At 40.9% G+C, this 15,372-nt stretch overlaps 1 protein-coding gene across 1 annotated transcript in view; it reads left to right on the top strand.

Annotated features, from left to right (window-relative positions):
* The window catches only part of dnah7 (dynein, axonemal, heavy chain 7), a 153,894-nt gene that overhangs the window by 86,071 nt on the left and 52,451 nt on the right, over positions 1–15,372 (top strand). The window contains exons 33-40 of the mRNA XM_034208741.1: positions 4,096–4,272; positions 4,484–4,615; positions 7,145–7,366; positions 8,292–8,489; positions 11,233–11,388; positions 12,670–12,838; positions 14,379–14,505; positions 15,031–15,250. Coding sequence (XP_034064632.1) covers positions 4,096–4,272; positions 4,484–4,615; positions 7,145–7,366; positions 8,292–8,489; positions 11,233–11,388; positions 12,670–12,838; positions 14,379–14,505; positions 15,031–15,250 — 1,401 coding nt within the window. The remainder of the gene's footprint in view (positions 1–4,095; positions 4,273–4,483; positions 4,616–7,144; positions 7,367–8,291; positions 8,490–11,232; positions 11,389–12,669; positions 12,839–14,378; positions 14,506–15,030; positions 15,251–15,372) is intronic.

Raw genomic sequence — 15,372 nt, 5'->3', positions numbered from 1 at the left:
TTTCCATATGGTTCTTTGTTGTCAGGCAGTAACAAAGGCTCGTGATTGCTATACATAGATGCCTTGAGAGGATACCGTCAAATCTCCTTTGCTCTACTCTTCTTACTAAACAGACGTCTGTTTTCTATAGCCTGCATCTGTTCCTTTCATCATGCTGAATACAGAGGCATAAACATTTTTGATCACAGTGAACTCCCCCCATTCTGTGATGGATCCCTTTTGCGTACTCTTCAAAAAACTTTTTTTTTCTTCTTTTTTTTCCCATCTCTTTCTCACTTTGTCTATGAGAGTTATTTTTCTCCCCCTTCATTTTAAAACTTCACTCTTCTTCTTTTCTTTTTTTTCTCCTGTCACATCTGCACATCTCTTTCAGCTTCAGCTCATACATTATATCTTATCCCATCTCAGCTCATCTTTATTCTTTGTTCTTACTCCTTCCTGAAGCTATTCCTATGGTGCTACGGGATCTCATTAAAAGCTTCTCTTTATGAAAGGTTGTAATATAGTCATTTGGAATTCATTAGAGATGGTATTAGCACACCCTCATTTACAGAATGTACCAGTATAAAAAATATAGTGTAACTATTTTGTTGAACTCTATACAACATGTTACAATGTCAAGCAAGGACTATGTCACAGCAACATGTTAGTTTAAGATTGCATTGAAGGAGGTATCAAATGTGGAGCACTGATGGATGTAAGGGGAAGAGTGGAAAACGGATCAGGGATGTCTGTCTGAAGGTCGAACTGAAGGTGAAACTCAGGTTGGGGGCTCCATTTCAGACGTGTTCCTGCCGAATTTGAATAAAGCCCCCAGACTGTACCTAGAATAGGGCACAACAATATGAAACAGATTCCATAGAAAAAGATAAGGTGAGAGAGGATGAAGGGATTTAGGGAGGGAGGGATAAAGGGCCAAAGGGATGTAGGGAGGAAAGGATGAAGGGATATGGGGAGGGAGGGATGAAACGTCAATAAAAATGTAGGGAAAAAGTTATAAAGGGTAGAAGGGATGTAGGGAGGGATATGGAGGGATGTAAGGATGAAGGGATGTGGGGAGGGAGGGATGAACGGTCAAAGGGATGTAGATAGGGAGGGATGAATCGCCAAGGAATGTTGCAAGGGGGGATGAATGGTTGAAGGGAGGTAAGGAAGGAAGGATAAAAGGTTAAATGGATGTAGATAGGAAGGGATTAAGGATCAAGGGATGTCAAGAGGGAGGGACGAACGGTCGAAGGGAATTCGGGTGTGAGGGATGAATAGATTTAGGGAGGAAAAAATAAAGGGATGTATGAAGGAAGGGATAAGTGGATTAAGCAAACTAGGGATGGAGAGTTAAAGTGTCAAAGAGATCTAGTTTGGGAGGGATGAATGAATGGTTGAAAAGATGTAAGGAGGGAGGGATCAAGTGTCGAAGAGATGTAGATAGGGAGAGATGAATGGGTTGAAGGAATGTAAAGGGAGGGATGAAGGGATCTAGGAAGTAAGGGATGAAAGGGGAACTAGAGAAGGAGATTTAAAGGGTTGAAGAGATGTGGGGAGGGGGGGATAAAGGGTCAAAGGGATGTAGGGAGGAAAGGGTTAAAGGATATGGGGAGGGAGGGATGAAACGTCAATACAAATGTAGGGAAAGTTTTATAAAGGGTAGGAGGGAGGGATGAAGGGATAAAGGGAGTGAGGGATGAAGGGCGGGTTGGAGGAATGGAAGAAGGGATCCTGCGAGGGAGGGATGAAGGGATGTGGGGAGGGATGGAGGAACAGTCAAAGGGATGTAGATAGGGAGGGATGAATTGCCAAGGAATGTTGCAAGTGAGAGATGAATGGTTGAAGGGATGTAAGGAAGGAAGGAAGGAAGGATAAAAGGTCAAATGGATGAAGATAGGAAGGGATGAAGGGATGTCAAGAGGGAAGGACACACGGTCGAAGGGGTTGTCAGGTGTGAGGGATGAATGGATTTAGCGAGGAAGAAATAAAGGGATGTATGAAGGAAGGGATAAATGGATTAACCTGTTAAGCCCGGGAGCCCCCGGGGCAACAAGCAACATATTGCAAGAAACAGCGTCTGAGGGCTTCTTAACATTTAACAACCTATTAATGTGTCATACCCACTTAACAGGAAGAAACTCAGCTAACTGACGATATGAACAATTTTTACCAAAACAAAACATAAGTCTAACGCTGAGCCTCTGAATTAGCACTAAGCGAAAGAGTGCTAACGCACTTAGCACATAACTCACAGTAGAAATATTTTATACTTCATCGGATCTGCACAAACTTGATAGCATATGAAAGCTGAGATTCCACAGATTCCAATGGTATAAGTATCATCACAGCAGCGAAAGCCAGCAAAAACAACACACAACTTCACTTTACGTAGCCAAAACGGCAAATACGTCTTACCTTTGCTGTTTTCTGATCAAAAGTTGTGTTCAAGGGCATTTAAACGCATATAAACACTGCTGAAGGTTAATCCAATGTCTCTGTGTCACTTTGACATGATTACTGATAATCCATCATCATATTTATGGCAATAAGCCTAGTTTCAGTTTTCAGAGCGTAACATAACTTTCGGTTTGGGCAAACTGCGTGCGTATCACTCTCACTCCTCAATGGTAACGTGTAGGTGGATTTAGGAACTTCCCCTCGATTCTATTGGCTCTAACGGTTCAAAAGAGGTGTCAATCACCAAAATCGACCAATGGGTTCCAGAGATAGGTCAAATCCACCCAAATGACCCCAGAGGTGGGGTTTTTTTCCAAACCTCTCTAAAAAGGTCAAATGTCACTTGTTTTGCATCAATCTTGATACAGGGTACTTATTATATGTTATAGTTTGGATTCCTAAAGCTGTTAGACTACTATCCCATCATTCAAGGGTGGTTTTCACTATAAGTAATGGGTTTGTTTTGGACGGAAACTATCATTTACATTTTTTGGAAGGAATGTAAAGAGGGAATGATGAATGTTAGAGTCAGGAGGGAGGGGCGACGGTCGAAGGGATTTCGGGAGGGAGGGATGAATGGATTAATGGATGTAAAGAGGAAGGGATGTAGGAAGTAAGGGATGAAAGTGGAACTAGGGAGGGAGAGTTAAAGGGTTGAAGAGATGTCGGGAGGGAGGGATCAAGGAATATAGAGAGGTATGGAGGAATGAATTGAGGTTGTAAGAAAGAATGAAGAGAAGTGGGTAAAGATGGTCTAGGAAGGGGAATGGATAATTAGGGGGGAAAATGCGGCTAGGTTTTCAAATTGGGAACAAACAAGGCCCGTCTACACAGCGGCGTGCGTTGAAAGCTTCACCATTCACTTGAATGGGGTGACGTCACTTTTCACCGAACTGCATTGTGGGAAGCGAAGCTTTGCTGGCGTGGCTCGCTGCAAAAGTTGAGACATTTTCAACTTTTTAAGCTTCGGTGGAAGCGTCAGCCAATCATATCCCGTTTATGCAAATCTGCCAGTACAAGCGCTAGCCAATCAAACAGGCGTGTATGCTGGGAGAGACACACCGCAGGTCATTTCCTCATATTCCAAACAATGGAGGAGAAATTAATCATAGCGGTAGGGAATCACCCGGTCTTGTACGATCAGTCCCTGTTCACCTACCGGGATACAAACCGGAGGAACCAGGTATGGAGGGAGGTGGCAGAGACAGTGGGTGAAACTGGTAGGTTTTCGCCTGTTTGGGGAGTTTATATCCAGTTTACTTTGTAAACTGTACAGTATGTCGAGGGTTGTTGTTGGTCGCGTTGCTTGCGAGAACTCCCCAAGCTTCAGACACGCCCACCGCCAAGCTTAAACGCACGCCGCTGTGTGGACGGGCCGTTATGAGTAGTTTAGCAGGTGTTTAGAGGTGTGGATGAAGCCTAGCCCTGGTACTAAACTTAAGTGAACTAATTAAATTGCTTCAAGAAGGCTCACCTGCACTGCACTGCTTGTCCACACCTAATTTACCGTAATGCACCCAATACCTTACTGATAATGATCCTTTAGTAATTCTCATTACTGGTCTGATAGTTGTGTACTGCAATTGATTGTTCTTTATGTTTAGTACCAGTGGTTTAGATGTGTCTTTTCAGATGTTTTTTGTTTTACAACAGGTGTCTCGCTGTGGTATGATCTACATGGAGCCTCATATGCTGGGCTGGCGGCCCCTTATGCTGTCCTGGTTTAATACCCTGCCCGCCACAGTCAATGCAGCGCACAAAGAGCTCATCACTGGCCTTTTCGACCGCATACTGCCAGCCTGCCTTCTGCTCATTCGAAAGGCCACCAAGGTGCTGAAACATCCTCAGGGAATACTGTTTGTTGTACAGCTTTTTACTCCAAAACATTTAAATGTTCTCTTGCCATCTACACAAATGCATGAATGTCATATTGATAAATGTGTTTTCTTCTCTGCAAGGTATAGCAAAATATAATGGTTTTGAAATAGTTTAGGTTTCTGAATCTCTTCTCGTTGAGTTTGAACGTTTGTTTCTTTTCCAGGAGCTGTCCCCGACCTCTGACACCAATCTAGTGAAGTCCCTGATGAATCTGATGGACTGTATGATGGATGAGTTCCATGATGAAGAAAAGATGAAAAGCATGCATGAAAACGATGTTTGCTCCTGGTTGGAGGTTTGTGGACACACCCACTTCTACTACTGCTATTAATGATACTAATAAATTGTATTGCTCTAATATCCTTAACAATAACAGACTTTAAGTTAATATTATATTAATGATATATTATAATCCCAAGAGTGGCTACAGCATCACAAAATTATCATGATGGGTTATTTGGACAAGCCAAATGCCCCAAAATAAGTCTAACAACATTCAGATCTGAATGTTAAAAATCCTCTGGTATGACACTTGATTCAGCCTCCCTGCAAAATGAGTCCAAAAAGACATTCAAGACTTCATGAACTACATAAAAAAACAGAGACAAAGTGTAAAAGAAACATACCAAAGGTAATTAAAATACAGTTAAACATAGATAAATAGATAGATGGACGTTGCTTCCTAATGATCAGTTTCCCAGATGACCTGAGCCTTCTGGGTGTATTAATGTAGCCGAAAATCTAAATGTATTTTGTCTTAAACCATGTAAATCTTTATAAACAAACCAAATCAATAGTTTGACAAACGTTTGACAGTCCTCAGAACTGGATTGATGTGATCCATTTTCTTGGTGTTAGTGAAGACTCCAGCAGCAGCACACTTCTAATAGATTTGTTTGTGAGACACTGTTACAGTAATCGAGTCTACCGAAGAAAAATGCACGGACAAGTTCCTCAAATCCTGCTAAGAAGTAAATCCTTTAATCCTTTATATTCTTAAGGTGATTGTAGGCTTACTTGGTAATTATCTATAATGTGGCAGTTGAAATTCAGTCCATGATCATACCAAGTTTCCGTCCTGCTCCGTTGTATTCAACATTGCCGTTTGAGGCTTAGTGCTGACTTTAAACCAAAAATATGAATCATAAAATAAACCTCCTCAGTTTTTTCTTTGTTGAGTTAAAGAGAATTCCGGCTCATTTGACTGTTGATGTGTTCAATACATTCCCTGAGTATTGGCCTGCTAGTCCCCTGGCGACCTCTAAGACTGTCTGATTGACTCAAATCTGTGGTTTGCTAGGATGAGAAATCCAGAGTAAGTCAGGAAAAAAGACAGCTCTCTATCATGAAAGGGACTTACAATAGCCCCTTGGACCAGATACACTGCAAAACTAAACTGAATGAACCATACATGTATATCGATCGATAGGAAAGCAAATCGCCAGTTTCCATATTGTGTAAATCAAGCTGCTGTTGAAGCTAATTTACTTCCCAGTGGAAGCTTCAGGCACCATTGAGCATTGCTTATAAGAATAAACCAGGACCCACCCATGAACTTGTTTGCAGTTTTCTTAATACATCCACAGTGCCAATGTCTAAATCACAAACAGCCTAGCTAGAAGAAAAATTGTCTTTTTGAAAGAAATACAAAAACATACCTAACAATGCCCATTATGTTCTGAGGTTATACTAATTGAAAGAGAGAATTGGACACATCCCTCATATGTTTAGATACATTTTGTTATTTTCAGCTTCATTCATACTCCAATAAACTCAACATATTTAAATAAAAACAAGAAGTTCACAGCTCAATTTGAGAACTAAAATAAAAATAATGAACTGAGTTATTGGCTCTTGCATTGCTCTTTAAAAACACATCCACATTTATTTTAGGAAACATTAAACTCAGATTCAGTAATGACCAGAAAGCTTGCCGTTTTCCTTTACGCATTCTACCTCCGCACAGGATTAGGAAAAGTTTGAGAAGCCCTTTCCTCTGCCCCCTGCCTGAGTTCCAATTGATTTGTTTTGTCTCTGAATCCTGTCTCGTGGAAGCAGTGCTATTATCCCCATGTGGCGCGCTGATGAATGCCTTTCGACCCTCGCTCCCATGTTTCTCAGCCAGTCATTATCACAGTGTTGAATTAATCAGCCTCCTAACAGCAGGAGCCATCATGAGGCCGCTAAGCCTCGTGATGGGCCATTTCAAATTCCTGCAGTATTCCTACTGGGTTTCTTTTCCAACAAATATGTCACTCCTTTGTGGATTCTGGTGTTTGTTTCAAAGTAATCTGTACATTGGTTAAAGCATTTAGACAGCTGCTGTACATTTTAATCAAGTCAATAGTTGTTTTTTTATGTTCAAAGCTTTGCTGGTGCATTGAGACTTTTGACGGCAAACATCTTTGCACTAGGATTTTTGATGTTTTACTCTTTTGACATTATAATAGTTTATATTTACATATATTTTTAACTATACGAGCATAATTTTGAAAAATATTGATATCCAGATTAATATAGAGAAACATGAGGCTGGAAAGAAAGTGATACGGCACATTTCTTAATGTAATTTAGCTTACAAATACATGAACTCCTGTACACTGTGTTTGTCTGATGGCTTGTCATAAATATGATGCAAGAACCCAAAATGGTATACAATAGCAAGCCAGTGTACCATTTTAAACCTAAACCTAAAACGAGTTGCCATATATACTTGTACTTAGGTAAAATTCTTCTTTAACTGTCACCAATGATTGTTGTTTTTTCCATAACTGCTGTCATGGACCACTTGATATACATGCGTTTGTCCTTTCCTTTTCAACAGGGAATCTTCGTGTTTTGCCTGGTGTGGTCAGTGGGTGCCAGCTGTGATGATCCAGGACGGGTCAAGTTTGACGCCGTGGTCAGGGAGATACTGAGCGGCCCTTTGAGTGACGAAACCCGCGCCCTCCATGGCATCCTGGCAACCGTGGAGGCTCCAGCCAAACAGTTCACAGTGGCACTGCCCTCAGAGGAAACAGTCTACCAGTATCGCTTCATTAAAGAGGTAGGCAGGGCTTGTAGTGGAAATTAGTTTTCAGTCAGTGCTGCCCAATACTCCGTTTGTTAGCATATTTAACCAACTATGAAGGGTCGTTAACATATTTTTGCTTCATGCCATTACATGTTTAAAATCCAAATCATTACAGACGCCCTCTAAAGGTTAAGAAGGACGTCATGGACAGCTGGTCCTCTAGCCTGAGGGAGATATAAGAGGTGCAATCTCTTGACGCAGGAATGTGCCAGGCTCTATGCTTTCTGCTGGGAGTCTGCATACAAAATAGGGAGACAAAAGGATTCTGAAATCACAATAACTGACTACAAACAAAGAGATCCTCCTCTAGATTGGATCTCAGGCACTAGACTATAAGAGAAACATTCCTGCATCACATTTTCTTTCTCCCCAGACACTGTGAAAGAATAAATGCACATTTTTATCTTGGTGTGACCTTTATATATTGTCAGTATTATTTTTCTGTTACATGGCTCCACCTGAATGAATTTGCTGCCAGTAAATACTTATTTTATTATGGAAGATGTTAAACAAAGCATTGTGTTCAAAGAAAAATCAAACTCAGTCCAATTCCCCCATACTGTATGAACTACATTTCAGACATTCTTCTTCTTAGTCTGTTTTGAAAAAAGGTGTTGATAGACAAAAATGTATTATCAACATTTTGTGATATTTTTGTAATTATTTTACAATAAATGTTATTCATTTTCATGGTTATATTTCATACAAGATTGTTTTAGTCGAGCTAATTGTTATGGCACGTTTTTACATCTTAAAAAAAAAAGATTTGCCCTTACAACTTGGTTTTAGGATAAAAGTTGGTATGCTCACGAAATTGGATTATTAATATTTTTGCAGGCAACTGGTAAGAACGGGTCAATAAGATAAGAGTTTGTTCTGTTTTGTTCTTCCTCTCCAGGGTCCGGGCAGGTGGGAGCTGTGGACCGATCAGCTGAAGGCGGCTCCCCCCTTATGCAAAGACATGCAGTTCAATGAGATCATCGTGCCCACTGAGAACACGGTGCGCTACATGGCACTGATGGAGCTCCTCATCACCCACCAGAAACCCACCATATTCATCGGCCCCACCGGGACTGGCAAGAGTGTCTACATCACAGTGAGTTTATGAATGTAACGCTTGGAAAAATGTACGTGTGTTTGTGATGAGCAGAAAGCTATTCAAATTGAGAATGATGCAGAATCACCACAGCCACCATTTTTTTATCAGCAATAGTTACTTAACATTCATTTTGATCAAAGTGACCAAACAGAACAAATACATGTATTTTAAAAGATGTTGCACACATTTTAGAAGTTGGAGTTGCTTTATTTTTGTCAGAAAGACTAACACGTACTTTGTCATTTTTCCCATAAGTCCCCATTGTTTTGCTGTAATAAACGAGGTGTAGACAAAAACATTGTCCTTGATACAGACAAAAGACGATTTTAGAACGTTAAACAGAGACAAATGATAAAATACAGAGGAAGACCAAAACAAAACGGAAAATACAACATGTGATTGGACAGTTGGATTTGTATGCTTTCTGTGTATGTGTACGTGTGTGTTAAAATGGCTTCAATGTAATTTAACAACAAACAAAAGTCGTCCACAGATTTGTGTTACCTAAAGGCGCCCCTACAATATTAAATACATTTGAAATTAGCGTTGTTGAGTTGCATTCATGTACACCCGCTGTGTAGTCCATTCAAGATTTGGTATTTTCAACCAAAACCTCCAATGCTACTAACAGCACCTTCCAGTAGCATGAGTGAGCATTTATTTCTGTAGTTCCGGCCTCGGGAAGTGTAGAAATCATTTGGAGGCAACACAGCTACTCACCAGGTGTGAAAGGGGCCACGAGGAATACTGAGTATCTCTGCAGACCTTCAGCTTTTTATATCAAGGACTTACCCCCCCTCATTCATTATGCTTCATTAGTTCATTCATTAGTGTGCTCAAACTTGAGACTCTGGGATGAATAGAGATCAGCTGCCTTGTTCTCCACGTCCTGTCTGCCTGTCCCAAGCCTCCACCAGCAGACCGTGGCTGTAAACCCAAATCTGGCAGGAGCAGCACCAGCAGTCAGACCAAAAATGATGACATCACTCCCAGTACAATCAGACACAAGTCTCCTTAACTCACTGTTAAGTGAGATAGAGAGAGGTCTTGCGATCTAGACAAAAAGAGGCTCATCAGTGGTGGACTGTAATAGTGTACATTTGATTAACTACTGCACTATTTTGACATACTTCTACTCTACTTGAGTATTTTCATTGATGATTTTATACTTATTCCACATTTTGAGGCAAATATTGTACGTTTAACCTAACTACATGTGTAATGGCCATTTAAATATCCCAATTTCTCCATTAATACTCAGGTGAGACACAAACTACGGTCGTTGGATGCAGTTTAGTCTAATGTTTATTGAAGAGGTTGTACATTACCAAGGTTTGATTCTGCCTGTGGTAGCCATTAGAATCTTTTAGCATCTGTCGCTTCTGGTAAGAACGGTGTGTTATCGCTCTTCCTGTGCCCGCCTTTTCCTGTCAGCCAGTGGCGGCGCCAGAGATTTCCTCTAAGGGGTGCTGTGGGGTAGCTTGACGTTTCATAGGGGGTGCTCAAACATTTAGGGTTTCCCATTAATGCACCAGCGCTACAGTTGAATTTTCTACTGCAACACTCCCCACACGCACACACAGCCTCTGCCTCACGATGCCTATTATGTGCAGATTCAGAATCCCTCTCGCTTATACGTGGACGTTTTAGGACTAAAAAACTATCAATTTTTCACTTTGCTCAACATCCACGTTAGCTAATAATTTGGCGCTCTAGCTAACAGGTAATTTAGCCTATGGGTAGGTCAAAAATCTAATGGGTGCTGGCCATTGGCCTAATCATATCACCTGTGTTGGCTTTATGTTTTTGGTCAAAAATGAGTTTGTTTCACATTTGCATTGATGTAATCAATAACTTTTCTAATTTAATTTTATAAAAATAATAATAATAATTGTATAAAAAATAAAAAAAACACATATTTATTGGGGGTGCTTAGGGGGTGCTTTGGCAATCCTGGGGGGTGCTTCAACACCCCCTAGCTCCCCCCTGGCGCCGCCCCTGCTGTCAGCTATGACCCTATTTGTACACCCTGTGCAGCTAAAGTGTTCAAAACAATAATCGATGTCTCCTACAAGATGTATTTAACACTTATTGTCACACTTGATCCTAGGGCCAGCTACGTCATGTGCTCTGGACACACATGGTACATGGAAACAGCACCATAAAACCTGATCAAAACCAACAGATCATCCTAGACTACGTTTGTTTTTTCTGCTCTTATAAAAAGACAAGTGAAGCCCGTTTGCCGTAAGGGCATTTTATCGAATGGCCACTCATAAATTCCTCTTTAAGCATCAAAGTGAAATGCCCTTTTTTAAACCCTCTTACAGAATCAAAAAATAAATTGATTTCACCCCTTTGACACGCAGAACATTATTTAAGATTCTGTCCTCAGAGGGCAACTAATTCCCCGCTTCATTACAAAGTCACTTTCAAGGATTAAAACTGCGATCCAGTTCTGATCTAATGAAATACTCACTAAATGCCACATTTAATTAAATTACAAAGCTTATCACAAGCATTTGCCAGGATCAGCCTGGAAATTGCCATTTAATGTGTACTCTACCTGAACAGGCTCTTTGGGATGCTAATTAAGAATAGAGTGTGAAAATACTTATCAATAAATAGATTTCAATTTTCAACAGCATCAACATCTAGCTTTTTCTTCGGTGAAAACTCCTGTACTATGAGATTAGATAATAAACAACTCTGTTTATATTTCCAATGTCTTATTTCTCAGGACTTTCTCTTGAACCAGCTGAAGAAGGATGTCTACAGCCCATTATTCATCAACTTCTCAGCCCAGACCACAGCGGCACAGACACAAAACATTATTATGTCCAAGCTAGATAAGCGGCGCAAAGGAGTCTTTGGACCCCCTTTGGGAAAGAAAATGGTAAACTCCTTTTATTATGTTCATATGAAGTCTTTTGTTGGTATGCCTTTTTCCATTTGTATTCATATCAGTAAATGGGTCACTCAAATTGTGACAATTGCACATTTTTTTTGTTTAGCTTTTATCCAAAGCAACTTACATACACTTCAATACTGTAGATGGCTACATTCCTACGGTAGCATTTATGGGTTAACATCTCGCCTAAGGACACATCGACATGTGGACTACAAGGTCAAACCATGACCCTCTAATTTGTATACGTCCATTTACATGCAACATGGCCAAACTGTGCATCTAAACAAAAAACAATGGTCAATATCAAAAACATTGTGCTTTATTTGTAAATAATCCTATCCCAAATATAGTAGTGTCTACTTCTCCTCAAAAACCATCACATCCACCACCCACTCCACCCTCACCGCCTGCCTTACGGATCTCGAAACATGGATGCAAGAAAACTCCCTCCAACTCAAGTGCAATAAATCTGAAATAATCATCATTGGCCCAAATTCCCTCTCCCGCTCTGCCAGTCATTCTCACTCACCATCGACGGCTCAAACGTCACCCCCTCTACTCAGATCCGCAACCTTGGTATCCTCTTTGAGCCCACACTCTCCTTCCTGCCACATCACCAAACCCTTTTCACCTAAAGAACATTGCCCGTCTCTGACCCTCCCTCTCTTTTACTGACGCTGAAACCCTCATTGACGCCCCCTCATCACTTCTAGACTCGACCACTGCAATAGCATCCTACACTGTTCACCCAGCAAAATCATCAATAAATTCCAATATGTCCAGAACTCCGCAGAGACTACATCACTCTGGCCCTCCAAAACCTCCCCTGTCTCCCGGTCAAATACAGGTTGGACTTTAAAATTCTGATCACCACATACAAAGCCCTCAACAACCTGGCCACTCCTTATCTCTCTGACCTCCTCCATCCTCACAACCCCACCCACTGCCAGCTCCGGAGATGCAAACACCCTAAAGACCACCAGGACTAAGCTCGGGACCTGGGGTGATCGGGCCTACTCTGCTGCTGCGTCCTCCCTCTGGAACGCCCTCCCCCTTCCACATCAGACAGTCAACCACCCTGCCATCATTCAAACAAGCACTCGAAACCCACCTCTTTGTATTGTTTCTAATTCACTACATCTCATCTTTGTTTGTTTTGTTTAACGTTTGACTTTCTAAGTGACTTTGGGTATCTAGAAAAGCACTTTATAAGTTGAATGTGTTATTGTTATCATTATCATTATTATTCTTATATCTAATCACCAGGTGATATTTGTGGATGATGTGAACATGCCGGCCCGGGAGGTTTACGGTGCCCAGCCCCCCGTGGAGCTGCTGCGCCAGTGGCTGGACCACTGGAACTGGTACGACCTGAAGGACTGCTCCATGATCAAGCTGGTGGACATCCAGGTCATCTGCGCTATGGGACCACCGGGTGAGTAGCAGCAGAAGAGTATAGAGTGGTGCAATGATGACATATTTCTGTAGGCTGACCTGGAAGTAAGCATCGCAAGGGCTCCTTTAACAAAAAGCTCTGACATTTTTTCACCACCTCTGAGCTAAGGCGGCTAATGTTTGGCTTGGTAGCATTAAGTGGTCTAATTTGGTCACCTGTTAGCAACTGCTGTTTTTATGTCAAATTGAAGTTACAGACATTTTCCAGTGGGGTATTAACTGAAGCTTTTTATGTCGTAGAACAAAATGTTAATATCTTCTATGCTTGTAACTGCAGACCTGATTTTGGGCATCTAACGAAAAACCCATACAAAAAACATTGACTTCAACGGAGCCAACCGGAAGTCGCATAATGCTGACTCATTTCAGATTTTTTTTGACTCATTCCTGCACCACTGTATTGTCACAGAAATGATACCAAAGCCCTAGATTGACAAAAGTCGACAAAAGGCATCTATTTCAGTGAAAACCTTTTTTCAACTGTCTCTAAATTGCTGCTAAAGTGCTGTTGAGTCAATGTCACAAACCACTGGCTGCTGTTCTGTGCAGCCCGTCACTGCCTTGAGGTGTTTACAAGTGTTTACCACTTCCGACTCTACTGCAACTACTAGTGTAAACACAAAGCACCCATGTCAACTGAGGCATCTGGCTGCGACAGCTGCAATAGAGAGCAAGGGAGGGGATGGGTGCCACACTCAGGTGCCCTCAAAGCTTTAGTCTCTGCTGCTGTTTATAGTTGTGTTTAATTTTCTAGGCTGCTGCCCATTACAGCTGTGGGGAACACTGAACCCACCCCAGGGAAACCATGAAGGAGGCTTCTTTTGTGTTTTACCCTTATTTTAAATTAAATAACACCTTTTCACAGTCATTATAGTGGTGATTTACACTTGCCGTATTAATGATATTAGTTGGCTAAAATGATTGATCAATGTGCTATTGTAAACTTGTGTATCTCGAACATGACCAACACGTAGCTAGTAGGAAGAATGTCTGTCAGCGGTCCTCAAACTTTCCTTATGACACCCTGAGACATACAGTAACTGGTTTCCCTATCCATGTCCAATGTTGAATGTGGTTACCGGAATAGTTTAACATTATTTAGAGCATGAGAACAAAATGTACTGTACAGCTTTTGGGGTTAATTTGCTGATCCACCATTAAGATGGTCAGTGGTTCCATCCTCAACTCCTTCAGTCAATATGTTGAAGTGTCTTTGGGCAAGATACTTAGCCCCAAATTGCTCCCGTAGGCATGTCTTCAGTATTTTTGGGTATATAAGTCGTTCTCTTAGCATCAGCTTAATGTACATTTAATGTAATATGCAGCACTGTCATATAGTCTTTACTCACTTCAAAACTGAAATAACAGTATTATTATAAAACAAAAAGAGAATAGAACAGTATTGGCTTTACTTTAAACTGTTTTGGGCAAAGAGTCTCATTAAAGAAAAATGGTTATTCATCAGATGTGTTATCTTTTTCAATGAAGACATTTTTTGTTTTCTTGCCCTGCTTGTTTAGGCGGAGGGAGGAACCCCATCACCTCTCGGTACCTGCGCCACTTCAACATGATTACCATTAATGATTTTGATGAGAAGACCATGTATACAATCTTCTCTAGGATCTCAGACTGGCATTTCAGCATACGGTAACTACGTAGCTTGTTCAATTTATTACGTGATTTCCCCCAAATATTCCCAATGTTAAGGAATAATCATAATCCACTGAGCTGCTCTAATGCCTTGTGGGCATTTAACACAACACTTATTTAAGTCCTTGGGTAGTGTTTATGGATCTTTTAGTGACAGAATGATCTGTAAATAATGACTTACCAAAAATCATTTGGCCTACAGTAAGGAGGATGAATGCCATTTATTAAACAATTATTTAACATTGGTTTGTTTTTCAATAATTAGGCAATTTCAGTGCTTTTTCTTCTCACTTACTGCACTGCAACAGTGTTAACCATAGAGTGCACAAGTAAACATAAATGTGTTAAAATTGTTTAAAGCAACCTAACCTCTCCTGCATTTTAACAATATACTTGCCTTTCTGCCAACACATTATTAAAGCCATTGATAAAAGATAAAAAACATTAATCTTATTTACTTCACGTATTCATTTAAAAACTGTACAACAATAAATGATTGAATTCTAACTATTACATCTACAGGTTTCCTTTCCCCAAGCTATTTGCAGCTCTGACCTCTCAGATCGTTAGGGGCACCATGTCAGTGTACGAAGAAGCCACCAAGAACCTGCTCCCAACGCCCACAAAGTCCCATTACTTGTTCAATCTGCGCGATGTCTCCAGGGTCATCCAAGGCATCTGCCTGTCGCGTCCAGAGAGTGCAGATAACCCAAGCGTCATAAAACGGCTCTGGGTGCACGAGGTAACATTGTACACAACATAGAGTGTGGAACAGCTGACAGCTCCTTAAACGTGTAAATAAAATAGAAATGTATGAAAATGCAAATAGTAGAAATATATATTGCTATAGTCAAGCTTAGTCGG

Source organism: Gymnodraco acuticeps, unplaced genomic scaffold, assembly GCF_902827175.1.
Source record: "Gymnodraco acuticeps unplaced genomic scaffold, fGymAcu1.1, whole genome shotgun sequence".
NCBI classification, from domain to species: domain Eukaryota; kingdom Metazoa; phylum Chordata; class Actinopteri; order Perciformes; family Bathydraconidae; genus Gymnodraco; species Gymnodraco acuticeps.
The sequence above is the reverse complement of the archived record's forward strand: the minus strand, read 5'-3'. Positions and strand labels throughout refer to the sequence as shown.